The sequence below is a fragment of the Aquarana catesbeiana genome, linkage group LG02 (assembly GCF_042186555.1).
Source record: "Aquarana catesbeiana isolate 2022-GZ linkage group LG02, ASM4218655v1, whole genome shotgun sequence".
NCBI lineage: Eukaryota > Metazoa > Chordata > Amphibia > Anura > Ranidae > Aquarana > Aquarana catesbeiana.
Genome location: NC_133325.1, coordinates 136,066,143 through 136,093,620, shown reverse-complemented (window position 1 = coordinate 136,093,620; position 27,478 = coordinate 136,066,143). Strand labels below are relative to the sequence as shown.

At 43.3% G+C, this 27,478-nt stretch overlaps 1 protein-coding gene across 1 annotated transcript; it reads left to right on the top strand.

Moving 5' to 3' along the window:
* Positions 1-11,376: 11,376 nt before the first annotated feature.
* Positions 11,377-11,577, top strand: LOC141129804 (small ribosomal subunit protein uS14). Its single transcript, XM_073617872.1, has one exon. It carries the CDS (start codon positions 11,406-11,408, stop codon positions 11,574-11,576), a length of 171 nt encoding a protein of 56 aa, XP_073473973.1. The 5' UTR covers positions 11,377-11,405; the 3' UTR covers position 11,577.
* The last annotated feature ends 15,901 nt before the right edge of the window (positions 11,578-27,478 follow it).

Here is a 27,478-nt window from a genome sequence, read left to right as displayed (position 1 = left end):
AGTATAATGGTCTCCCCAGTGTGTACTATTCCCAGTATAATGGTCTCCCCAGTGTGTACTATTCCCAGTATAATGGTCTCCCCAGTGTGTACTATTCCCAGTATAATGGTCTGTCCAGTGTGTACTATTCCCAGTATAATGGTCTCCCCAGTGTGTACTATTCCCAGTATAATGGTCTCCCCAGTGTGTACTATTCCCAGTATAATGGTCTCCCCAGTGTGTACTATTCCCAGTATAATCGACTGTCCAGTGTGTACTATTCCCAGTATAATGGTCTCCCCAGTGTGTACTATTCCCAGTATAATGATCTCCCCAGTGTGTACTATTCCCAGTATAATGGTCTCCCCAGTGTGTACTATTCCCAGTATAATGGTCTGTCCAGTGTGTACTATTCCCAGTATAATGATCTGTCCAGTGTGTACTATTCCCAGTATAATGATCTGTCCAGTGTGTACTATTCCCAGTATAATGATCTGTCCAGTGTGTACTATTCCCAGTATAATGATCTGTCCAGTGTGTACTATTCCCAGTATAATGGTCTGTCCAGTGTGTACTATTCCCAGTATAATGGTCTCCCCAGTGTGTACTATTCCCAGTATAATGGTCTCCCCAGTGTGTACTATTCCCAGTATAATGGTCTCCCCAGTGTGTACTATTCCCAGTATAATGGTCTGTCCAGTGTGTACTATTCCCAGTATAATGGTCTCCCCAGTGTGTACTATTCCCAGTATAATCGACTGTCCAGTGTGTACTATTCCCAGTATAATGGTCTCCCTAGTGTGTACTATTCCCAGTATAATGATCTGTCCAGTGTGTACTATTCCCAGTATAATGGTCTGTCCAGTGTGTACTATTCCCAGTATAATGGTCTCCCCAGTGTGTACTATTCCCAGTATAATGATCTGTCCAGTGTGTATTATTCCCAGTATAATGGTCTCCCCAGTGTGTATTATTCCCAGTATAATGGTCTCCCCAGTGTGTACTATTCCCAGTATAATGGTCTCCCCAGTGTGTACTATTCCCAGTATAATGGTCTGTCCAGTGTGTACTATTCCCAGTATAATGGTCTCCCCAGTGTGTACTATTCCCAGTATAATCGACTGTCCAGTGTGTACTATTCCCAGTATAATGGTCTCCCCAGTGTGTACTATTCCCAGTATAATGATCTCCCCAGTGTGTACTATTCCCAGTATAATGATCTGTCCAGTGTGTACTATTCCCAGTATAATGGTCTGTCCAGTGTGTACTATTCCCAGTATAATGATCTGTCCAGTGTGTACTATTCCCAGTATAATGGTCTGTCCAGTGTGTACTATTCCCAGTATAATGATCTGTCCAGTGTGTACTATTCCCAGTATAATGATCTGTCCAGTGTGTACTATTCCCAGTATAATGGTCTGTCCAGTGTGTACTATTCCCAGTATAATGGTCTGTCCAGTGTGTACTATTCCCAGTATAATGGTCTCCCCAGTGTGTATTATTCCCAGTATAATGGTCTCCCCAGTGTAGTGAACAACATAAAGTCCAAAATGCAGAGTACATGGAGTGTACAGTTCATAAATGTGCAAAATCTTTGCCTGAGGAAAAAGTGGTAAGCATCCGAATGGTATGTGACATATGGCTAAATCACCCAGGATTCAGTGATGACAGGAAAGCTCCTCCACCTATGTAGAAAATGGCCCCTTACCGACTCCCTAGATCTCTTTTCGGGAGATCAAGCAGGCGTATGGCTGTTGACCCCAGCCTCAGGTATGTATGGACCGTAAACGGACACTCATAGACCTCTGTGACAGGGATCCTCTACGTAGCAGATGGTCACTCGTTTCCCATGTAAATATAAGTAACAACAGCTCCCATAGCGTAACAAATTTTAACACTTTATTGAAGATAAAAATAAAAAGAACCACACTCACAATGTTGATGATAAGATACGCATAAAAACAGTTGCCGGCCGACTGCATACTGCTGCCCGTAACTTCCGGGATCAGCGAGGATCGTGGTGACGTCAGCACGTCGCTCCTCCCAATGGTCTCCCCAGTGTGTACTATTCCCAGTATAATGGTCTACCCATTGTGTACTATTCCCAGTATAATGGTCTACCCATTGTGTACTATTCCCAGTATAATGGTCTGTCCAGTGTGTACTATTCCCAGTATAATGGTCTGTCCAGTGTGTACTATTCCCAGTATAATGGTCTACCCATTGTGTACTATTCCCAGTATAATGGTCTGTTAAGTGTGTATTATTCCCAGTATAATGGTCTGCCCAGTGTGTATTATTCCCAGTATGTAATATTCCAAGTATAACGGCGTGCCCAGTATGTAATATTCCCAGTATAATGGTCTGTCCAGTATGTATTATTCCCAGTACAATGGTCTGCCCAGTATGTAATATTCAGAAATCCAAACAAAGTAAAGGGTGCTCCACCACTCAGGCAGGCCTGAACCGATAGGAGAATGAACAAATTGGAATCCTTCAAAGGAAAAGAGCCCCAGGTTCTGGCTGATGCTGAGTTGAGCGGAGGTAAGCAAAGTGATCTGGATAGCCGCACACCGGACTAGATGACAAGTGCCTTTATTGATAAAAAACTGGATCATAGAATGTACAAGACATTACAGCAGGAACGTACAGGGATCACTGACGCGTTTCGCACTTATGACGAGTGCTTACTCATAGCCACAGCTATGAATAAGCCCACATTTTCACCCCTAAGTGTGTACTCACTTTTGTTGCCAGCGGTTTAGACATTAATGGCTGCGTGTTGAGTTATTTTGAGGGGACAGCAAATTTACACTGTTATACAAGCTGTATACTCACTACTTTGTAGCAATGTGTCATTTCTTCAGTGTTGTCACATGAAAAGATATAATAAAATATTTACAAAAATGTGAGGGGTGTACTCACTTTTGTGAGATACAGTGGAGCAAAAAAATATTTAGTCAGCCACCAATTGTGCAAGTTCTCCCACTTAAAAAGATGAGAGAGGCCTGTAATTGTCATCATAGGTATACCTCAACTATGAGAGACAAAATGTGGAAACAAATCCAGACAATCACATTGTCGGATTTTTGAAAGAATTTATTTGCAAATTATGGCGGAAAATAAGTATTTGGTCACCTACAAACAAGCAAGATTTCTGGCTCTCACAGACCTGTATCTTCTTCTTTAAGAGGTTCCTCTGTCCTCCACTCATTACCTGTATTAATGGCACCTGTTTGAACTTGTTATCAGTATAAAAGACACCTGTCCACAACCTCAAACAGTCACACTCCAAACTATGGTGAAGACCAAAGAGCTGTCGAAAGACACCAGAAACAAAATTGTAGACCTGCACCAGGCTGGGAAGACTGAATCTGCAATAGGCAAGCCGCTTGGTGTGAAGAAATCCAACTGTGGGAGCAATAATTAGAAAATGGAAGACATACAAGACCACTGACAATCTCCCTCGATCTGGGGCTCCACGCAAGATCTCACACTGTGGGGTCAAAATGATCACAAGAACGGTGAGCAAAAATCCCAGAACCACACGGGGGGACCTAGTGAATGACCTGCAGAGAGCTGGGACCAACGTAACAACGGCTACCATCAGTAACACTCTACGCTGCCAGGGACTTATCCTGCAGTGCCAGACGTGTCCCCCTGCTTAAACCAGTACATGTGCGGGCCCATCTGAGGTTTGCTAGAGAGCATTTGGATGATCCAGAAGAGGATTGGGAGAATGTCATATGGTCAGATGAAACCAAAGTAGAACTGTTTGGTAGAAACACAACTCGTCGTGTTTGGAGGAGAGAGAATGCTGAGTTGCAACCAAAGAACACCATACCTACTGTGAAGCACGGAGGTGGCAACATCATGCTTTGGGGCTGTTTCTCTGCAAAGGTTACAGGACGACTGATCCGTGTATATGAAAGAATGAATGGGGCCATATATCGTGAGATTTTGAGTGCAAACCTCCTCCGATCAGCAATTGAGGATGAAACATGGCTGGGTCTTTCAGCATGACAATGATCCCAAACACACCGCTCGGGCAACGAAGGAGTGGCTTCGTAAGAAGTATTTCAAGGTCCTGGAGTGGCCTAGCCAGTCTCCAGATCTCAACCCCATAGAAAACCTTAGGAGGGAGTTGAAAGTCTGTGTTGCCCAGCAACAGTCCCAAAACATCACTGCTCTAGAGGAGATCCACATGGAGGAATGGGCCAACATACCAGCAACAGTGTGTGACAACCTTGTGAAGACTTACAGAAAACGTTTGACCTCTGTCATTGCCAACAAAGGATATATAACAAAGTATTGAGATGAACTTTTGATATTGACCAAATACTTATTTTCCACCATAATTTGCAAATAAATTCTTTCAAAAATCAGACAATGTGATTGTCTGGATTTGTTTCCACGTTTTGTCTCTCATATTTGAGGTATACCTATGATGACAATTACAGGCCTCTCTCATCTTTTTAAGTGGGAAAACTTTTGGTGGCTGACTAAATACTTTTTTGCCCCACTGTACTGTATATGTGCTTAGGTCAAATTTCATGAATCAGGTTTACATCCACTTTAAGCTTCCCACCCATTAGATATTTATCTGTTCTAGCTTTGTCATGGGATGCAGTGGAAAAAAAAATTACTCTTATTGGCAATTCCCTTTCCTCTTCCTTTTCCATGATTCACGTTACACCCATCTTTAGGATAAAACATAGTCACATTCCCCAGAACCCCTCCTTAACTGGATCACAAGTATCTTTGAATTCAGTTCAATTACCAATGTCAATACCCTCAGATGGGAGAGGTAACCACTCCATCAGAGACCAAGGGCTCTAACTCCAGTAGGATTGGGTTATAAGATATTGTCCCACTGGCCAGTGGAGCCAGGGCCCTTTGCTTGTAGGTAGGCCATTTTTATGCCAAGTGTGTTGTTGCTTATTAAACTGTTTGACATTGAATTTGTTTGCCTAACCTTTTCCATTTCAGGGATTTTTTGTGTTATTAAAGCCTATTGAAACATTCTTAGGTGTGTGAACACTCAGGGCCAGGTACAGGGGATATCATCAATGGTGCAGGGTTGAAGGTTACAAACAATCCAGTGGCTCCTCCAAGGGGTGGTGCTATAAGTAGGTGTGGCCCTCAGTAAAAAATAATGTGCTCTTGAAGGTTTGGGCCCTTTTCACACGATAAGCCTGCTCGGATCCGCCTGTCCGTTTTTCAGGCGGATCTGGGCGGGCCATCCATTGACTTCTATGGGCAAGCGGATGTCAGCGGAGATGTGTCTGCTGACACTCATCTGCCATCCGATCCGCTAAAATCAGACATATGGCAATACATTCAGCCATCTGTCTGGCAGATCGGATGGGATGAGATGAGATCTGATGAAAACGGACATGCTGTTCGTTTTCGTCTGATCTCCTCATAGGAAGCAGCGGGGGCTCTGACAGGCTCCTCCTCGCTCAGTGAGCAAAGACGGACCTGTCATCCGCCGACTCAGCAGAGATCGACAGAGCGATCTTCTGCTGAGCTGGCGCACCCTGCTAAACGGATCCATCCCATGTGGAAGGAGCCTTAGTCCTCACCATTCAGCTCACTGTCTTATCTGACTTTGACCATTGTTTTGAAAATGATAAACAATATGATCAATTGCACACACAAGACTGAAGTAAATACAATGCGTGTCAATGGCCCAAAGATATAATGTCTACCTGCTGACGGAGATCCTGCTTACCATGGCCAGCTTTTGGGCTTTGTAGCTGGAGCATGTCGCTCTCAGGGCTAGTGTGGCTTCATCTAAGACAGTGTTTCTCAACTCCAGTCCTCAAGGCGCCCCAACAGGTCATGTTTTCAGGCTTACCATTATTTTGCACAAGGGATTTAATCCGCTTCACTGCCTTAGTAATTACCACAGTTTTTTGAACCTGAGGGAAATCCTGAAAACATGACCCGTTGGTGCGCCTTGAGGACTGCAGTTGAGAAACACTGATCTAAGAGATGTCTGAGAGGTACAGAGATATGTGCTGAATATAGTGAGAGGAGTAATAACCCAGTTTATAGGCCAAGTATACCATTCACTACTTAATGTACTACAAAAAACGGTCGGAGCTTGGCAGCTCTACTGCTTGCAAGTTCATGCTTGGAACTGCTGCCCCCTGCACTCTGTGGGGTTGATTTACTAAAACTGGGAGTACAAAATCTGGTGCAGTTGTGCATTCTAGCCAATCAGCTTCTAGCCTCAGCTTGTTCAATTAAGCTTTGAGAAAAAAAAAAAAAACAAAAAAAAAAACGGAAACTGGTTTCTATGCAGAGCTGCACCAGATTTTGTACTCTCCAGTTTTAGTAAATTAACCCCTGTGTGTCTTCCCCTAGAGCAGTGGTTCTCATCTCCTGTCCTCAGGACCCACTAACAGGCCAGATTTTAAGTATTACCTTAAGGAGATGCAGACTAGAATACTGCAATCACTGAGCAGCAAATTATATCACCTGTGATGTATTTCAGTTATCTTGCAAACCTGACCTGTTTGTGGGTCCTGAGAACCACTGCCTTATGCCTCGTACACAGGATCGGACTTTCCGCCAACAAAACCGTGGAATTTTGTCCGAAGGGCGTTATCTCAAACTTGTCTTGCATACACATGGTCACACAAATGTTGGCCAACAATTACAAACGTAGTGACGTACTAGTCTTACTACGTGGTTTTTCAGCTATTTAGCGCCACCCTTTGGGCTCCTTCTGCTAATTTTGTGTTAGTAGAAGTTTGGTGAGTGTTGATTCGTGCTTTTCTTTTCGCGTTTTTCATTTAGTGCTTTTCAGTTTGTTTCTGAATGGCCGTTCGTCAACCAGACATGTTGCAGAATCAGAGGAGATAACGTGTTATTTATTATTGGCCTTGGAGTTATTGCTTTGATGTTATTTTTTTTGGTTGAATAATGATTTGATTTGGTATATTTTTGGATGCATAGAATGAACTTTTTAGTTAAGTTCTATTCGCAGATAGCATGTCTAATTGTATTTGTTTTCTTTTTTTTAATGCACAATAAAAAAAAAAAATGTGTAGAATAATACTTGGCTATGTGTTTTACTTCAAATGACAGTTTGGGAGTAGGCAGTTACATTTAAAAAATACAATGTAAAATTAACAAGGGACACCAACATAGTTGTATCTTTTGATCTTAAAAACTACAGGATAATGGTGCTGTAGTAACTTTTACCAAAAAAAAAAAAAAAAAAAAAAATATATATATATATATATATATTATTCTTGATATCACTAGGAAAAAAAAGCCTTTGAAAATTTGTTTGCAATAATTCCATCAGTATCACCAGCAAAGCAGCTTCATTATTATCCCATTAAAGAAGAAGAGAATGTGTGCTACTTTTGGAGATATAATTTGCGACGTCACAAATGTTAATTCTCCATTACGAACGCTATTTTACAAGACCGACCGCTTCTGGCTTCTCCTTGATTCTGAGCATGCGTGTTTGTACTTTGGACTTTTGTCCGACGGACTTGAGTACACACGATTGGAAGATCAGACAACACACATTTGTTGGCGGAAAATTTGAAGACATACTAGCCAACATTTGTTGGCAGAAAGTCTGACAACAATTGTCCGATGGAGCATACACACGGTCGGATTTTCTGCCAACAGCCCGACATCGAACATTTCCCGTTGGAAAATCTGATCGTGTGTACTGTATGGGCCTTTAGAGTCTAGCTGCTTCTGTAGAAGGTTGCAGAGTGCAGCAAGATGCACAGGGCCTGTCAGGGGTGGAACTGTAGCTACTACAGTTTTTCACACACCCCTTGCCAGCATTGACTAATTCTTTATTATTGTAAATGCAGGGTGTACTCATAATAGTAAAGGATCAGCCAATGCTGTTGGGACTAACAAGAGCTAAAAGGGCAACATAGTGACCATGATTGATACAGAAATATTTACATATACATGAATGCAGTAACTGACTTCACAATGATATTTGAATTCTACTAAAAAAAACCCCTATATAAAGCCATCCTAAAGTCCACAAAGCACCGAATCTGTTAAATTTACGTACCATACCAGTCAACCGCAACATCTCATGTTGTTGCCGACTTTCGGTCAGTTTCTATGGGTCTTACAAATTTGTTCTGATTCTGATGATTGCGAACAGCAGTTGCAACACACGTACAACAAATTGATGGATCTCTTGTACTTTACTAGCTGCTAGGGAAAGGGCACCAACATCTAACCTTCTATGTGATTATACTGAAATCATCCTATTCATTACAAGATACAATCCTCCTTCATGAGCCATTAAAAGACCACTGCCATGACCTGGTGAACATTCCAACCCACCTGACACTCTGGGTTCCGAGATCCTTGCACCACCTTAAAATAATAAGTCAGACAACTCTGTGTATTCATGTTCTGATAAGGTTTACTAGAACAGATTGAAAAGGATATTGACACAAAGAGGAGGTAATAGATCTGCTGAGTTTTAGGCGACAGCGCCAACTCAGTAAAGGAATTCCCCCAAATAACACAAAGCAAGATATTATTAAGTAGAACAATATATTATATACATTGGGTCAATGAAATACTGCTAGCACCTGTAAGGATGGACACAGATATCTGAATATACTGGCACACTTCTTAAGAGGGAGTCCTTGGCCGGCCAATAAGCTCCCTAATGAGAGGTCAGACTTAAAGGTGATAGTATAAAGGCCCTTATAGCAGTAATGACAGTAATGTCCCCATTGCAGATCTGATGTTCTTCACCGGCATGTAGGACCTCATTAACTGTAATCCAATAAGGTGGTAACAAGCAATAGGTTCCTTGTAAACATAACTAAAGGTGTCTCTGCACAGTGTTCAAAGTGAGTTCAGTAAAGAATTCCTAAGGTAAAGATGTCTGTGCAAAGTATAAAACCGTGATAAAGTATTTGTAAAGGTTGGGCGATTGCCCTCTCACCAACAACCAGGCCGATATGATGTCTTCCGGACTGTAACTTGTGGAGCGACACTTGTGCAGCGGATCTACTATCCCCCTGTGTGAAGCTTGGTACACCAACTGGCAGGCGACCGGAGTGGTGCTGGCAGAGCTAGGCCCCTCTGGTACGGGTTGGAAGGTGGTACACCGCATGGTAGGCCACGACCCCTCTTTCCATGCACGGAGAGGTCCGTCTTGCTTCAGGCCCAGGAGGAAGAGAGCTCTGCGCAGGCTTTTGCTTTTTTTTATAGCTACTCCCGGCAATCTTCCTGATGGTAGAAAAGATCCCTGGGATATGTAGTCCAGGCACATAATCATGCAAAGTAATTATCAGTCGGGAGAACTACTTATCCCACAATCTCTTGTTTGGCACACAAATATGATGTCACCTGTTATACTGATCACTAGAGGGACATGCGGTGCATGGAAATGCCAGAGGTTACTGTACTTTACGATTGTAGTCCATATTGCTAGAATAATGTTTCCTATCTTACATAAGGAAAAACATTAGCCCTTTTAGGAAATGATTTTTCGGAAGCATCACAGCGATATTAAATTGGCCATTGAACATACAGCCATGGGTAGGGACTTGGACACCAACAAGCTAGTTGAGGTCCATTTTGTGATGCATAATCATCAAGTTCATAAACTTAAAGCCATGATAATTGAATAGATCATGAAACCACATGGGGTGGCAACTAGGTGAGGCATATTAGATATTTACATTAGACACAGCTTACCCGAGAAGTCTTAAAGGTGTTGTAAAGTCTCAGCGTTTTTCACTTAAAGCATTCTAAAAACTTTCTGTGCTGCACTTCCCCCCAGACCTCCCCCTTTTTCTTACCTGAACCCGATCGTTCCAGTGATGAGAAGGAGTCCAGAAGATCCAGCCTCTTTGGACTTTGGTCCGGTCCTCATTGGACAGATTGATAGCAGCGGGAGCCATTGGCTCCCGCTGCTGTCAATCAAATCCAGTGATGGGGGGGCGGGGCTGAGTCCTGCTGTCTTTGTCAATGGACGCAGCAGCAGGACTTAGAAGCGCGCCTGCACAAGTGCCCCAATGGAATGCGTCTATCTGTGGGAGGCACCCGATGAGGAGGAGGAGCCAGGAGCACCGCCGGGGGATTCCAGAAAAGGAGAATTGGGGCCACTCTGCAAAACCACAGAGCAGGTAAGTATAACAAATTGTTATTTAAAAGAAGAAAAAAAAAATGAACCTTTACAATCACTTTAAGCTTGCCATACATTATACAATTTTCTCATTCAATTTCCTTTAGATTTACAGTATCTCACAAAGGTGAGTACACCCCTCACCCCTCAAAAAAAAATAAAATACTGCGCTACCTATAGAAAATATCCCCCCAAAAAGCAGCAGTTAAACAGTGAGATGTGCACTAAAATAACTAATAAAAAGGAAATAACCGCGCTAAATATAAGTGAAACACGTGAAACAATCTCAAAGACTTCCGTGAGGAAATACATATATAAATACAAAAATGTTGAAAATTATTAACAATTAAATTATGAAAAGTACATGGGTCAACACATGTATGTATGAATCAAACATGAGTGTCCATATGTGATATTTGCGAATAAAAATAAGTGTCCATATATAGTAACAGAAAATAAAAATGTGAAGTAATGATCTGAAAACAGTCCAAGAAAGACCCCTTGGATGAATCCAACCAGAGTCAATGGTGTAAACAATATGAGTGACAACCCATACAGTATCCGCAAATACCCAATAATTGCGCTTACCGCAAGGCAAGCGTACACCAGCCTGTATCACGTCTTGAGTTGGAGAATCCAGATGGTGCTCTTAGACTGTATACATCGTAGCTGAAAGGATGCAATGAGGACACCAAACTACCATCTCATAGACATGTAAATAAAAAGAAACTGGCCATAGTGTAATACTGCCAAACTAATTAAAGTTTAGAAAAGGTAGAAAATTTACACTAGTGCATAAAGATACAGCAGGAAAAAATCAATCTCGGTAGTGAAGATGAGACCCCACACTCCGTGCAAATATTGCGCTTACCACAAGGCAAGCCAACAACAGCTTGTGTTCAGTATTGGTTAACCACACCACACTACGTGATCCACCACCAGGCAAATAATGCGCATACCGCAAGGCAAGCCAACCACAGCTTATGTTCAATAGCAGTATAAGAGATCCATTGGCGTTCTGGACTGCTTGCGGCAGGAACCGGGGGATACAGCAGAGACTCCAAAATGACATCTCACAAGCATGTAAATAAAAAGGAACTGGCCATAGTGTAATACTGATAAAAACGATTTAATAGATAAAGGTAGAAAACTCACATGAGTATGTAAAAATACAGCAAACAGCCGGCCGGCATAGCGAGCACCCGTCCACACTGAAAATGGCGATGACGTCAGAGTGTCAACCTCCCTAAGCCTTTTCCCGAGCAGAGAGGCGAGCACGATGGGCCACCAGCAGCTCTACTGGAGTCACCCGAGGAAGTTCGGCCAGGGATCCCGCTCCTGCCGCGTGTGTTCAAACCGACATGGACTGATCCGCAAATATGGACTGAACATGTGCCGCCAGTGCTTCAGGCAGTATGCGAAGGACATTGGCTTTGTCAAGCTGGACTAAATGGATACTTATTTGGAAATTTGGACAAGATCTTTGGCCATAAATACCTTAGATGAGATGTGCATTTTGTACCTAAGACTTACAAACATACACATGTGAATTATGTTGGTTTACATCTTGCAGTTGGTACCCAAAACTTTCAACAAAAAAGAAAATGGGAGGTTGACGCTCTGACGTCATCGCCATTTTCAGTGTAGACGGGTGCTCGCTATGCCGGCCGGCTGTTTGCTGTATTTTTACATACTCATGTGAGTTTTCTACCTTTATCTATTAAATCGTTTTTATCAGTATTACACTATGGCCAGTTCCTTTTTATTTACATGCTTGTGAGATGTCATTTTGGAGTCTCTGCTGTATCCCCCGGTTCCTGCCACAAGCAGTCCAGAACGCCAATGGATCTCTCATACTGCTATTGAACATAAACTGTGGTTGGCTTGCCTTGCGGTAAGCGCATTATTTGCCTGGTGGTGGATCACGTAGTGTGGTGTGGTTAACCAATACTGAACACAAGCTGTTGTTGGCTTGCCTTGTGGTAAGCGCAATATTTGCACGGAGTGTGGGGTCTCATCTTTACTACTGAGTTTGATTTTTTCCTGCTGTATCTTTATGCACTAGTGTAAGTTTTCTACCTTTTCTAAACTTTAATTAGTTTGGCAGTATTACACTATGGCCAGTTTTTTTTTATTTACATGTCTATGAGATGGAAGTTTGGTGTCCTCATTGCATCCTTTCAGCTACGATGTATACAGTCTAAGAGCACCATCTGGATTCTCCAACCCAAGACGTGATACAGGCTGGTGTACGCTTGCCTTGCGGTAAGCGCAATTATTGGGTATTTGCGGATACTGTATGGGTTGTCACTCATATTGTTTACACCATTGACTCTGGTTGGATTCATCCAAGGGGTCTTTCTTGGACTGTTTTCATATCATTACTTCACATTTTTATTTTCTGTTACTATATATGGACACTTATTTTTATTCGCAAATATCACATATGGACACTCATGTTTGATTCATACATACATGTGTTGACCCATGTACTTTTCATAATTTAATTGTTAATAATTTTCAACATTTTTGTATTTATATATGTACTTCCTCACGGAAGTCTTGGAGATTGTTTCATGTGTTTCACTTATATTTAGCGCGGTTATTTCCTTTTTATTAGTTATTTTTCATGTGACAACACTGAAGAAAGTACACTTTGCTACAATGTAAAGTAGTGAGTGTACAGCTTGTATAACAGTGTAAATTTTCTGTCCCCTCAAAATAACTCAACACACAGCCATTAAGTGAGTACACCCCTAAGTGAAAATGTCCAAATTGGGCCCAAAGTGTCAATATTTTGTGTGACCACCGTTATTTTCCAGCACTGCCCTAACCCTCTTGGAGTTCACCAGAGCTTCACAGGTTGCCACTGGAGTCCTCTTCCACTCCTCCATGATGACATCACAGAGTTGGTTGATGTTAGAGACCTTGCACTCCTCCACCTTCCGTTTTGAGGAGGCCCCACTGATGCTCAATAGGGGTTAGGTCTGGAGACATGCTTGGCCAGTCCATCACCTTTACCCTCATCTTCTTTAGCAAGGCAGCGGTCGTCTTGGAGGTGTGTTTGGGGTAGTTATGTTGGAATACTACCCTGCGGCCCAGTCTCCACAGGGAGGGCATCATGCTCTGCTTCAGTATGTCACAGTACATGTTGGCATTCATGGTTCCCTCAATGAACTGTAGCTCCCCAGTTCCGGCAGCACTCATGCAGCCCCAGACCATGACACTCCCACCACTATGCTTGACTGTAGGCAAGACATACTTGTCTTTTTACTCCTCACCTGGTTGCCGCCACACACACTTGACACCTTCTGAACCAAACAAATTTATCTTGGTCTCATCACACCACAGGACATGGTTTCAGTAATCCATGTCCTTAATCTGCTTTTCTTCAGCAAACTGTTTGCGGGCTTTCTTGTGCATCATCTTTAGAAGAGGCTTCCTTCTGGGATGACAGCCATGCAGACCAATTTGATGCAGTGTGCGGCATATCGTCTGAGCACTGACAAGCTGACCCCCACCCCTTCAACCTCTGCAGCAATGCTGGCAGCACTCATACGTCTATTTCCCAAAGAAAACCTCTGGATATGAGGCTGAGGACGTGTATTCAACTTCTTTGGTTGACCATGGCGAGGCCTGTTCTGATTGGAACCTGTCCTGTTAAACCGCTGTATGGTCTTGGCCACTGTGCTTCAGCTCCGTTTCAGGGTCTTGGCAATCTTCTTATAGCCTAGGCCATCTTTATGAAGAGCAACAATTCTTTTTTTCAGATCCTCAGAGAGTTCTTTGCCATAAGGTGCCATGTAGAACTTCCAGTGACCAGTATGAGAGAGTGAGAGCGATAACACCAAATTTAACACACCTGCTCCCCATTCACACTGGAGATCTTTTAACACTGACGAGTCACACCGGGGGGGGGGGGCTAATTGGGCCCAATTTGGACATTTTCACTTAGGGGTGTACTCACTTTTGTTGCCAGCGGTTTAGACATTAATGGCTGTGTGTTGAGTTATTTTGAGGGGACAGCAAATTTGCACTGTTATACAAGCTGTACACTCACAACTTTACATTGTAGGAAAGTGTCATTTCTTCAGTGTTGTCACATGAAAAGATATAAGAAAATATTTACGAAAATGTGAGAGGTGTGCTCACTTTTGTGAGATACTGTACCTTTAACCATGTAGTGCAAGGTCCTGTCTGAATGCATAAAAATTGAAAGTGTTTAGATTTGACCTCATATTATATGGTTTTGGTAAATCTAAAGGAACATTGTACAAGAAAATTGTATAATGTATGGCCAGCCTTATACAACCGTCTCATGTTCATGTTAGCTTTACATTAATCCTGTATGATAATACTACTTGCCATACACAAAGATTTATTCATACATACCAACAGCGTGGATGGACAAATCTTCTCTGCAGGGCTGTTGTATTCTAAAAGCTGCTAAAGCCACCTGTCAGACAGGGCTGGCGCTACTTATAGGCAAGGTAGGCGCCGGCCTAAAGCGTACATCAGTCAGTTGTGCTGAACCCACCCCCCCGTGAGTTAAACGGTGACAGCGCTTGGGCTCTTTTCCCCTGCTCAGTCCACCAGGAAGCGGCGCTGTGACATGGGATAGGCGAGCTGTGGGCTGTCAGAGTGTTTCTCCCACTAGCCCCCTCTCTTTCTCTTGTCAGCAGTGCGGGAGAAAAGAGAGCGGCTCGCACCAGCTTCCTGCCCGCTCTTTTTCCCTCCCCGTTGGCCACAGCTGAGGGCCATTTAGAAGAGACTAGGGGAGCAATGCATAATGGGACCTGTAGTCCCCGAAGATTGGCACAGGGAACAGACTACAGCCTCCAGCATGCACTCTACTGGGGGGGGGAGCCTGGATCCCGGAAAAAAGCTCAGGGAGTAAGTACACTGTAGCAGCTGAGCACAGGTGTCAAACTGGTGGCCATCCAGCTGTTGCAGAACTACAGGTCCCAGGGGGCATTGCAAGGCTGACAGTTACAAGCATGTCTCCCACAGGCAGAGGCATGATGGGACTTGTAGTTCCGCAACAGCTGGAGGCCCACCAGTTTGACATCCCTGAGCTACAGGATACAGGAAAAAAAGAGGACTGTGCTGGGGGAAGCCAGAGAGAGAGCCACGCTGCCCAGCACCACCAGAGGGAGAGCCACGCTGGCCAGCGCCATCAGAGAACGCCACGCTGCCCAGCACCACCAGAGAGAGAGCCACGCTGCCCAGCACCACCAGAGGGAGAGCCACGCTGGCCAGCGCCATCAGAGAACGCCACGCTGCCCAGCACCACCAGAGAGAGAGAGAGAGAGAGAGAGACACGCTGCCCAGCGCCACCAGAGAGCTATGCTGCCCAGCACCACCAGAGAGAGAACCACGCTGCCCAGCACCACTAGAGAGAGAGCCACGCTGCCCAGCACCACCAGAGAGAGAGACACTCTGCCCAGCACCACCAGAGAGAGAGCCACGCTGCCCAGCACCACCAGAGAGAGAGCCACGCTGCCCAGCACCACCAGAGAGAGAGACACGCTGCCCAGCGCCACCAGAGAGCCACGCTGCCCAGCGCCACCAGAGAGAGAGCCACGCTGCCCAGCACCACCAGAGAGAGAGACACTCTGCCCAGCACCACCAGAGAGAGAGAGAGACACGCTGCCCAGCACCACCAGAGAGAGAGCCACGCTGCCCAGCACCACCAGAGAGAGAGACACGCTGCCCAGCGCCACCAGAGAGCCACGCTGCCCAGCGCCACCAGAGAGAGAGCCACGCTGCCCAGCACCACCAGAGAGAGAGACACTCTGCCCAGCACCACCAGAGAGAGAGCCACGCTGCCCAGCACCACCAGAGAGAGAGACACCCTGCCCAGCACCACCAGAGAGAGAGCCACGCTGTCCAGCACCACCAGAGAGAGAGCCACGCTGCCCAGCACCAACAGAGAGAAAGAGACACGCTGCCCAGCGCCACCAGAGAGCCACGCTGCCCAGCACCACCAGAGAGAGAGCCACGCTGCCCAGCACCACCAGAGAGAGAGCCACGCTGCCCAGCACCACCAGAGAGAGAGACACTCTGCCCAGCACCACCAGAGAGAGAGCCACGCTGCCCAGCACCACCAGAGAGAGAGCCACGCTGCCCAGCACCACCAGAGAGAGAGAGACACGCTGCCCAGCGCCACCAGAGAGAGAGCCACGCTGCCCAGCACCACCACTGAGCAGAGTCACCCCGGGCAACCCAGAGTGAGCGAATGTCCACCCGGAGGGATCACTGTCGGCCATTATCGATTACTGTACCTAGGAACTGAGCCATTGGGAACTGCCTAACCTGCTATCCTCTAGCCCTAATACTGCCTGTGGGCCTTATTGACTGCCGCAACTGACGCCAACGAGCTCCAACACTGGGCTGCGGTGGGGGGGTGACATCAAGTTTTACGTGCACCAGGTGACACCAACCCTAGTGATGCCACTGCTTCCGGGTTTTCCGGCCAGGTCCAAAAGGCGCAGGTGCGGGCCCTTGGACCACAGCTGAAGAAATAGGTGCTGCAAAAATCTCTATCCCCACCCTTTCCTGGCTCTTACATACCCTGCTTGCGTATCATGCGTGAGTCAGGTGACTGGCTACACCCCCAAAATTGGAGCAGTCATTAAAAAGGTGGGGTATACACGGGCAAGACAAAGGGTGTGGAGTCAGGGGCAGCGCCAAGGGGGCGGCAAAATGAGTTTTTGCCCAGTGTGTCAAAAATCCTTGCACCAGCCCTGCTGTCAGAATACATGAACAATGCCTGCAGGCACAGTTTGTCCAACAATTATTAAGCATGGGTCTTTTGACAGGAGGTGATTGATTATTTTACTTTTGTCGAGCTGGCAGAGCCACCCACTGTTAAGCTGGGTATACACTAGTAGAATTTTGAATTAAAATTCTTACAAAAATTCTTAGTACATTAAAATCTTGCTCGATAGAAGTTCAAGATTTTGTTTGCATTTAACATTGATTTTGGAATGAATAGATTTTACCGCATGAACACCCCAAACACTGTTAGAAATTTGTACACTTGAGAAATATTTTCCATCCTGCCTCTTCAAATCTGACCCAAATAATGATTAGAAAAATGTATGAACTTTCTTACAATGAAAATATTCAAACAAAATTCTACTAGTGTATACCAAGCTTTGAGATTTCAGTTGAAATTCTAGTGTTTAGTCCCCCCTGGAGACTTGAGTTTTGTCTGCCTTCTATTCCTGGTTCTGGTTCTGCCTGATGTTAATCTTCTATCTCTATTACTGCTTCAATGTATCTCTCCTCCTTGTGTGCTTCTGTTTTCATATACTCTTCAGGGGAGAAATCTCAGGAAACAAGGATGTAGCATTGCTGGTGGCTAGATCCTCCTGTGAAAACACGTAATAGGAAAGATTAAAAGGTTTGTAAACCCTTGTTTAAAAAGAATAAATAAATAACAAACATGTCATACTTGCCTCCACTGTGCAGTTCGTTTTGCACAGAGTGGCCCCGATCGTCTTTTTCTGGGGTCCCCTGGCAGCGCTGGTAGCTCCTCCCCACAACAGGTTTTCACGATGGAGAAGGGCTCTATTGGTGGACACCTGTGTGGGCGCGCTCCAGAGTCCTGCTTCTGCATGTATTCACACAGAAAGCGGGACTCGGCCCCGCCCCCCGCGTCATTGGATTTGCCGAGCGAACGAACGGGCTCAGGTGAGTAAAACGGGGGGGCTGGACAGTGTCAGAAGTTTTTTCACCTTAATGCATAGGATGCTAAGGTGAAAAAACACGAGGGTCTACAACCCCTTAAAAGATTTATTAAAATTACATTTTTGTAATCATTACTTTGAACAGGATTATTTTTGAGGTTCATATTAAAGCAGTAATTACAATTAATTCCCCAAGTGTCTTTTTTTTTTTTTTTTGTTTTCCTGAGTTTAATGGGCCAACATTTTATTGTTTTGGTGTCTAGGAAACAGGTGACTTGTTCAAGGTTAAATATCCTCAACACAGCTACTGCCTGCAGAAAATCTCTCTGGAGGGTATGTACGGACATTGTCTGTTGGCCGCGACAAATGAATATCCAGACATCTGAATCAGCAAGAATGGGCAACAACTGACGTCTGTTTAGGTCACTTGGCCACCTGTTGATGACTTCATTGTTGGAAAGTCACTAATGAATTACAACAGTAGTAAGATAGGTTAGGTGAAGATGAGAAGTGTGGACAACAATGTCATTTTCACAATTTGATCAAAAAGATTTTAAGTTCATATTTTTGTTCACTATAAATCCCTGCACTAGTTCCCTGTTATGAAGATCAAAACCAGACTTCTAACTGATGATGCACCAGTCTCTCAGGGCTGCTCACAAGTACTGTAGCTGCTGAATTTTAATGCTGTGACACCTACCTGCCCTGGTATCCAGCGGTGTCTTCACCCCAGTTGATTTTTCAATCGACTTTCGGGTGCTGCCGCCGCCATTTCTTCTACGGGAAAGCGGCAGTGAAGCCTTGCGGCTTCACAGCCAGTTCCCTACTGCGCATGCGCGAAGCACGCTGCACTTTGTGAATGGCCCGGCAACTGGGCAAGGAGGAGGGGGGCCCTTTTGGGTGGAGCTCTGCTTTAAGCGACTTAGAACGTGGTATGTTTGTTGGTGCCAGACAGGCTGGTCTAAGTATTTCAAAAACTGCTGATCTACTGGGATTTTCATGCACAACCATCTCTAGGGTTTACAGAGAATGGTCTGCAAAAGAGAAAATATCCAGTGAGTGGCAGTTGTGTGGACAAAAATGCCTTGTTGATGTCAGAGGAGATTCATATACATTATTTAATTCATATAAAAAGGGTACACATATGATCTCAATGTCTAATTGACAACAGTTAACATGATACTAACATGGGTAGCAATAGATATCACATATATATATATATATATATATATATATATATATACACACATACACATACACACACACACATAATTATTATGAAGAGTGCCCGTCTGGCCTATGGCTTCATGGATCCCTATAATGATAGGTAAAAGCATAAAATAGATAATGGACTTATGCGAAATAATGGGAAACACGGCATGTATTGGCTCTACACGTTTCATGGCTTGTTGCCAATCTTCAAGTGATGTGTCTGAAATTAAAGAGCTACGTCTGAAAAGTTGAACCTCTATCAACAAATCAAGGGGTGGGGTGAAGACACTCCCTCAGAGTGGTAACTTACATAGGTCTGTGCAATTGGAGGTATAGTGCCGACAACCGCGAGCCATCCATAGGTGTATTTTAAATGATAGAGACAGAATATCAACCAAAAATCCAGAAAAAAAAACATGATACTAATGTTATAAATTGAGTTGCAGTTCAGTGAGTAAAATAAGTATTTGATCCCCAAGCAAAAAATACAGAGGTAAGACGTTTCTTATAGTTGGTTACCAAGTTTGCACACATCTCAGGAGGGATTTTGGTCCACTCTTCTTTACAGATCTTCTCTAAAATCTTAAAAGAGAAGTCCAGGTTGAGCTTCTTCTCTGGGTCACAGTAGTGCAATTTGCGTCACTGCCATCAGTCGTGGCAGCGTATCATCCCCACTTCCCAAGTCTGGATCCACCAGCTGCCTTAATTGAAGGCTGTCTCAGCAAGCCGCTGAGACGGCCGCTCCCCGCCCCTCCACAGCTCAGTGCTCCAATGAGCGTGGAGAAGCACATAGGAGAGCTGCTGACTGACAGTCACCAGCTCTCCTCTCGGGGATCTGTGAAAACCGAGCCATCGGCGATGTTTGGTGGCTCGGTTCTCAGTGCAGAGACGGCATGGGACAGCTGCACAATCGGTCTGATGCTGTATGCACATAAGCATGAATCAAAAATAAAAATAAAAACTATACTTCTCTGGTTACTTCAACGTTTCTTGGCTGTCTCTTGGCAACTCTAACCTTTGGCTCCCTCTATAAATTTTCTATAGGATTAAGCTTTGGAGGCTGGCTGGACCACTCCATGACGTAAATGTGCTTCTTCTTGAGCCACTCCTTTGTTGCCTTGGCGGTATGTTTTGGGTCATTGTCATGCTGGAAGGCCCATCTTCAGTGTTCTGGGGAGGGAAGAAGGTTCCTATCCAAGATTTTACAATACATGGCCCCATCTATTGGCCCCTCAGAGTGGCAATAGAGAACATATAAAATGTTTAAAATTAGAGAACATACCATTTAAAAAAAAAAATAAGATAATTTTGAAATTGATGGCAGCAACACATCTCAAAAAAGTTGGGACAGGGCCTGATTTACCATGGTGTAGCATCACCTCTTCTTTTAACAACACTCTGTAAGGCTGGATTCACACCTATGCATTTTTAGTGCTTTTGCATTTTGCAGATTTGAACTACAGTCCCTTTACCATGGTTTCCTATGGAACACGTTCTGTAGTGCAAATCTGCAAAATGCAAAAAGCACTAAAAATGCATAGGTGTGAATCCAGCCTAAGGCCTCTTGCACACTGCAGCTTGAAAAAGCTCAGTACAGCTTTTTTTTTTTTTTACTGAGCTAAAATACAGCCCGTTAATTGTAAGGTGCCTATGCACACAGGCACGTAAACAAGTGCTGTGCATTCTTCAGTAAAAAAAAAAAAAAAAAACATAGAAAAATCAGCTTTTTTGGTCAGTAATTTACGCCTCATGCGCACAAATGATCTATATTGTGCAGAACGAGAACGCAAGAATAAGTTTTCGCGCATTTGCGCGAGTGCGTGCCAAAATGCACAAACGCATATACGCAAAAATGCGTGTAAATATGTGTAGATACATACAAAAAAAAAGTCTGAGTAGATTCTCAAACAGGAGTATCAAGTGCAAGAGGCCTACATTTCTGGGAACTGAGGAGACCAGTTGCTCGAGTTTTGGGAGAGTAATGTTGTCCCATTATTGCCTAATATAGGATTCCAGCTGCTCAACAGTCCTAGGCCTCCTTTATTATATTTTTAATTTCAAGATTTACCAAATACTGCCAATTCGTGAAATGTCTGGACTGCAGGCAGGCCAGTTAAGCCCCCAAACTCTTCTACTATGAAGTCATGCTCTTGCCATAGATGCAGTATGTGGTTTAGCATTGTCCTGCTGAAATATGCAAGGACTTTCCTGAAAAAGACTTTGAGGTTGATTTACTAAAGGCAAATCCACTTTGCACTACAAGTGCACTTGGAAGTGCAGTCGCTGTAGATCTGAGGGGGACATGCAAGGAAAATAAAAAACATCATTTTTCTTTGCACATGATTGGATGATAGAAATCAGCAGAGCTTCCCCTCAGATCTACAGCAACTGCACTTCCAAATTCACTTACAGTGCAAAGTGGATTTGCCTTTAGTAAATAAACCCCATTGTCTGGATGGGAGCATATGCTGCTCTAAAACCTTGATATATCAGCATTGATGGTGCCTTTCTAGATGTACAAGCTGCCCATTTCATACACACTAATACACCCCCATACCATCAGAGATGCAGGTTTTTGAAATCGGCTCTGATAACAAGCCCAAAGGTCACAGCGCCCATGGTTGCGAAAAAGATTGCCAAATCTCGATTTGCCTGACCACAGAACAGTTTTCCACTTTGCAACAGACCATTTTAAATGAGCGTTGACCCAGAGAAAACAGCAGTGTTTCTGAATCATGGTCAGATATGACTTCTTTGTATGATAGAGCTTTAACCTGCATTTTTGGATGGCACAGTAAACTGTTTTCACAGACAGCAATTTCTGGAAGCATTTTTGAGCCCATGTAGTGATGTCCATCACAGAAACAGGCCTGTTTTTAATGCGGTACCATCTTTGGATCGCAGGCATCCGGTATTGCGTTTCCATTTTTAGCAATTTTGAGGAAAATTACAGTGACTTGCAAAAAGTATTCACCCCCTTGGCATTTTTCATGTTTTGTTGCCTCACAACTTGGATTGTTTGAGTATTTGCATCATTTAATTTACAGAACATGTCTACAACTTTTAAGATTTTTTTTTTTTTTTTTAATTGTGAAGCAAACAACAAATATAACAGAAAAATGTGCATAACTATTCACCCCCCTAAAGTCAATACTTTGTAGAGCCACCTTTTGCGGCTATCACAGCTCCAAGTCACTCTGGATAAGTCTCTATGAGCTTGCCATGTCTTACCACTGGGATTTTTGCCCATTCTCCCTTGCAAAACTGCTCCAGCTCCTTCAAGTTGCACTTGTGAACAGCAATCTTTAAATCTGACCACAGATATTCTATTGGATTGAGGTCTGGGCTTTGGCTAGGCCATTCCAACGCAATTACATGTTTCCCCTTAAACCCCTCAAGTGCTGCTTTAGGAGTATGTTTGGGGTCATTGTCCTGCTAGAAGGTGAACCTCCATCTTAGCCTCAAATCACACACAGAGTGGTACAGGTTTTGCTAAAGAATATCCCTGTATTTAGCTCCATCCTACTTTCCCTCAACTCTGACCAGTTTCCCAGTCCCGACTGCTGAAAAACATCCCCACACCATGATGCTGCCACCACCATGTTTCACTGTGGGGATGGTGTTCTTTGGGTGATGTGATGTGTTGGGTTTGCGCCAGACATAGCGTTTTCTTTGATGGCCAAAAAGTTCAATTTTAGTTTCATCAGACCAGAGCACCTTCCTCCATATATTTTGGGAGTACATGTAATGACAGGTCATGTGACACTTAGATTGCACACAGTTGGACATCATTTCACTAATTATGTGACTTCTGAAGGTAATTGGTTGCACCAGAGCTTTTTATGGGCTTTATAACAAAGGGGTTGAATACATACGCACATGCCAATTATCATTTTTTTTATTTCTGAAAAAGAGTTTTATCTACTGATTTTTCTAATTTTACTTCACCAACTTAGACTATTGTGTTCTGATCCATCACATATAATTCAGATTAAAAAAAACATTAAACTAATGGCTGTAAAGTAACAAAATAGGTAAAAAGCCAAGGTGGGTGAATACTTTTGCAAGGCACTGTATTTTGAAATTGTTCAGCAATTGCTTAGTGTAGACAAAGCTTTTTACAGATTTTACTCTGAATCATGTTACTGACCTGTTGCCAATTAACTTAAAGTGTTTGTAACCTTACAAAACCATTTACGGCCAGCCCCTCCCTTTTATAAAGCCATAACACACTGTTTAAGTGTTGAAAACAAAGCCTCTAAATACCTTTTTTCAGATATCATCAGGCCAGCCACCTGACTCCCAGCCGCTCTATTCCTCCAATCTACGGGCAACAGTGGGAGGGACAGAGACCTCCCTCTGATGTCAGCCTGGGAGGTCGTGTGACCGGCCTGAAGATATCTGAAAAAAAGGTATTTGCTGAAAATGATGCCTCTAAATACCTTTTTTTCAGATATCTTCTGGCCAGTCACACGACCTCCCAGGCTGACATCAGAGGGAGGTCTCTGTCCCTCCCACTGTTGCCCGTAGATTGAAGGAATAGAGCGGCTGGGAGTCAGGTGGCTGGCCTGATGATATCTGAAAAAAGGTATTTAGAGGCATCATTTTCAGCAAACACTTACACTGTGTGTTATGGCTGGATAAAAGAGAAGGGGTGGCAGTGAAATTTTTTAAAGTTTGCTACTAATAGTGGCAGGAGAGAGGGGTGGGGGGTGTTGAGATGGCTCACAAACAGACACAGGAGCTGACAGGCAGGGAGGGAGGGGGAGAGAGATCAGCGGATGTCGGAGGCACGTAAACTGACCATAGTAATCAGGACTCAGCAGCCATAATTACTGTCAGCACACAGAGGGGGGACAGGAACAGGCAGGATCAACCAGGTTTTTTTCAGCTTACAGAGGGACAGGTTAGACAGCACAAGCACCATACGGTTCAACGTAACGGAACAGGATCTCTTTTTTTTTTTTTTTAAAGGTTACAACAACCACTTTAAGTAACAAAATGTTCTTCCACCTCTTCCTTGTTAGTACCACTTAATTTGCCAGCTTTTTGTTGCCCTGTCCCAACTCTTTTCAGACATGGTGCTGCCATAAATTTAAAAATCACCTTTTTTCTTAAAATGGAAGAGATGGTGAGATTTGCAAATAACTGCATTTTGTTTTTATGTGGATTTTACACAGAATCCCAAGTTTTCTTGAATTTGGGGTTTTGTATGTGTGTGTGTATATATATATATATATATATATATATATATATATATATATATATATATATATATATATATATATATATATACACACACACACACACACACACACACATACATATATATATATATATATATACACACACACACACACACACACACATATATACATATATATATTGCACTGTATATACCAAGAATAACTGGAAAGATTAAGAGGAGATGGATGGAGAACAATTTCTTCAAAGTCAATATCTATCCAACATGTATGTTGGTTTTCATTTCTTTGTTCCAAATGCTATGTACCACAAACCTAATGCATAGTATGTTGTATTGGACAATATGATGTAAGTGTCCACACTGTTAGTGCACCCTTTAGTACTGGTAAACATTAAAAGGAAGGAGAGAAAATACACGATCTCCTCCACTTTTAACATTCCAAACCCAAGAACACAAATTTAAAGCAGAATTCTAGTCTGAACTCACCCCAAGCTGTAACCAGACAGTGCAAGTGACTGGCTTTTCTTTCTGTCCCTCTGCTTTCTCCTCTTTTCAGAGAACTGGTTTGCTCTTTAAGCTGCTTCTTTCTCAAAAGCTCCAGCTCTGCTCTCCAGGAATTGCAAGAGGCTAACACCAGGTCAAATGTGGGTACATACACTGCTTGTATGTTAAAAATGTGTTTAATATTGCAATAATGATTACAGAGCTGTGTTATCTTATTTCATATATACAGTGCCTTGAAAAGGTATTCATACCCTTTGAAATTTTCCACATTTTGTCATGTTACAATCAAAAACGTAAATATATTTTATTGGGATAAAAAAATGAAGTGTGGCATGCATTTGTATTCAGCCACCTTTACTCTGATACCCCCTAACTAAAATCTAGTGGAACCATTTGCCTTAGGAAGTCCCCGAATTAGTAAATAGTCAGCCTGTGTGTAATTTAATCTCAGTATAAATACAGCTGTTCTGTGAAGCCCTCAGAGGTTTGTTAGAGAACCTTAGTGAACAAACAGCATCAAAAAGGCAAAGGCCAAGGCCAAGTTGTGGAGAAGTTTAAAGCAAGGTCAGGTTATAAAAAATCCCAAGCTTTGAACATCTCACGGAGCACTGTTCAATCCATTATCCAAAAATGTAAAGAGTATGGCACAACTGCAAAGTACCAAGACATGGCCGTCCACCTAAACTGACAGGCTGGGCAAGGAGAGCATTAATCAGAGAAGCAACCTAGAGGCCCATGGTAACTATGGAGGAGCCGCACAGATCCACAGCTCAGGTGGGGGAATCTGTCCACAGGACAACTATTAGTTGTGCACTCCACAAATCTGGCCTTTATGGAAGAGTGGCAAGAAGAAAGCCATTGTTGAAAGAAAGCCATAAGAAGTCCTGTTTGCAGTTTGCGAGAAGCCATGTAGGGGACACAGCAAACATGTGGAAGAAGGTGCTCTGGTCAGATGAGACCAAAATTTTACTGTTTGGCATGAAAGCAAAACACTATATGTGGTGGAAAACTAACACTGCACATCACCCTGAACACCCCATCCCCACCGTGAAACATGGTGGTGGCAGCATCATTTTGTGAGGATGCTTTTCTTCAGCAAGGACAAGGAAGCTGGTCAGAGCTGATGGGAAGATGGATGGAGCCAAATACGGGGCCAATCCTAGAAGAAAACCTGTTAGAGTCTATAAAAGACTTGAGACTGGCGCAGAGGTTCACCTTCCAGCAGGACAATGACCCCAAACATACAGCCAGAGCTACATTGAAATGGTTTAGATCAAAGTCTATTGATGTGTTAGTCAAAGTCCAGACCTAAATCCAATTGAGAATCTGGGGCAAGACTTGAAAATTGCGGTTCATAGACGCTTTCCGTCCAATCTGACAGAGCTTGCGTTATGTGCAAAGCTGGTAGAGACATCCCCAAAAAGACTTGCAGCTCTAATTGTAGTGAAAGGTGATTCTACAAAGTATTGATTCTGAGGGGCTGAATACAAATACACGCCACACTTTTTCACTTATTTATTTGTAAAAAATTTTGAAAACCATTTATCATTTTCCTTCCACTTCACAATTATGTGCCACTTTGTGTTGGTCTATCACATAAAATCCCAATAAAATACATTTATGTTTTTGGTTGTAACATGACAAAACGTGGAAAATTTCAAGGGGTATGAATACTTTTTCAAGGTACTGTATGCTTATAATTTAGCTTTAACAAATTGCAACTTACCAGTCCCTTTGATGTGATGGCTGCCTTTCTTTTTCCTTTCATTTTACATAGTGATCCTGCTAGCAAAAACACTTCCTGTCCTAGTCTAACCCTGCTCCCTCATTGTACTGCAATCTGTAATCACTCCAATCTGCTCACACCTGATTTGGACTACTGAACACATCTCTTCTCCATACCATAAGGGGGAGGTATTCTGTAGTGCACAGATGCGAACATGACAGCATTGCTGAGATTTCAGTGCACGACAGTCATAGTGCATAGGAGCTTGCAAAGTCACTGGCTTTCAGGCAGGATAAACAGGTATTTTTTGCACTTTAATGCATATATCTTCTTGCTAACCATTTAAATGTGGGTCAACCACCCTCCATTATTTTTGTTACATGCATTATAAATAATAAAGTCCCCGTTCACACCTGTGCGATTTTACATGTATTGGCCAATGCAGGATAACATTTTCTATGGGGCCCGCCCACACCTATGCTTTTTATCTTCTTGGAAAACAGTACAGTGTTCCTTTTTGCTTGAACAATGCATGTTTTTGGCTCTCTAGACTTAAATGGGAACACATGAAAAATGCACACAGATAATTGTAAACCTTAATGAAAAAATGTTTGACTACTCGGATGGTATGCTGCTATAAACGCAGTATCTGTTATACTCTTCTCATCTATAAGCCCCACACCAAATGTGTACAGCAAGGCAAAGCAAAGAAAAAAAAAAGGATGCAGGCTGCACTTTTGGTGAGACAATGCATGATAGAGATGTAAACATCCGCCTAGCAACACTAGGGTTGTTGGTTCGAATCCCAACAACGGCACTACCTGGAGTTTGTATGCTCTCCCTGTAGCTGTTTGGGTTTCCTCTGGGTACTCCGGTTTCCCCCCACACTCCAAAAAGACATGCTGGTAGGTTAACTGGCTCCTGTTTAAATTGGCCTTAGTATGTGTATGTATGAATGTGAGTTTTAAGGACTTTAGATTGTAAGCTCCTTGAGGGCAGGGACTGATATG

Coding starts and splice junctions, on each gene's coding strand:
- LOC141129804 (XM_073617872.1), top strand. CDS start 11,406: ATGGGCCACCAGCAGCTCTACTGGAGTCACCCGAGGAAGTTCGGCCAG.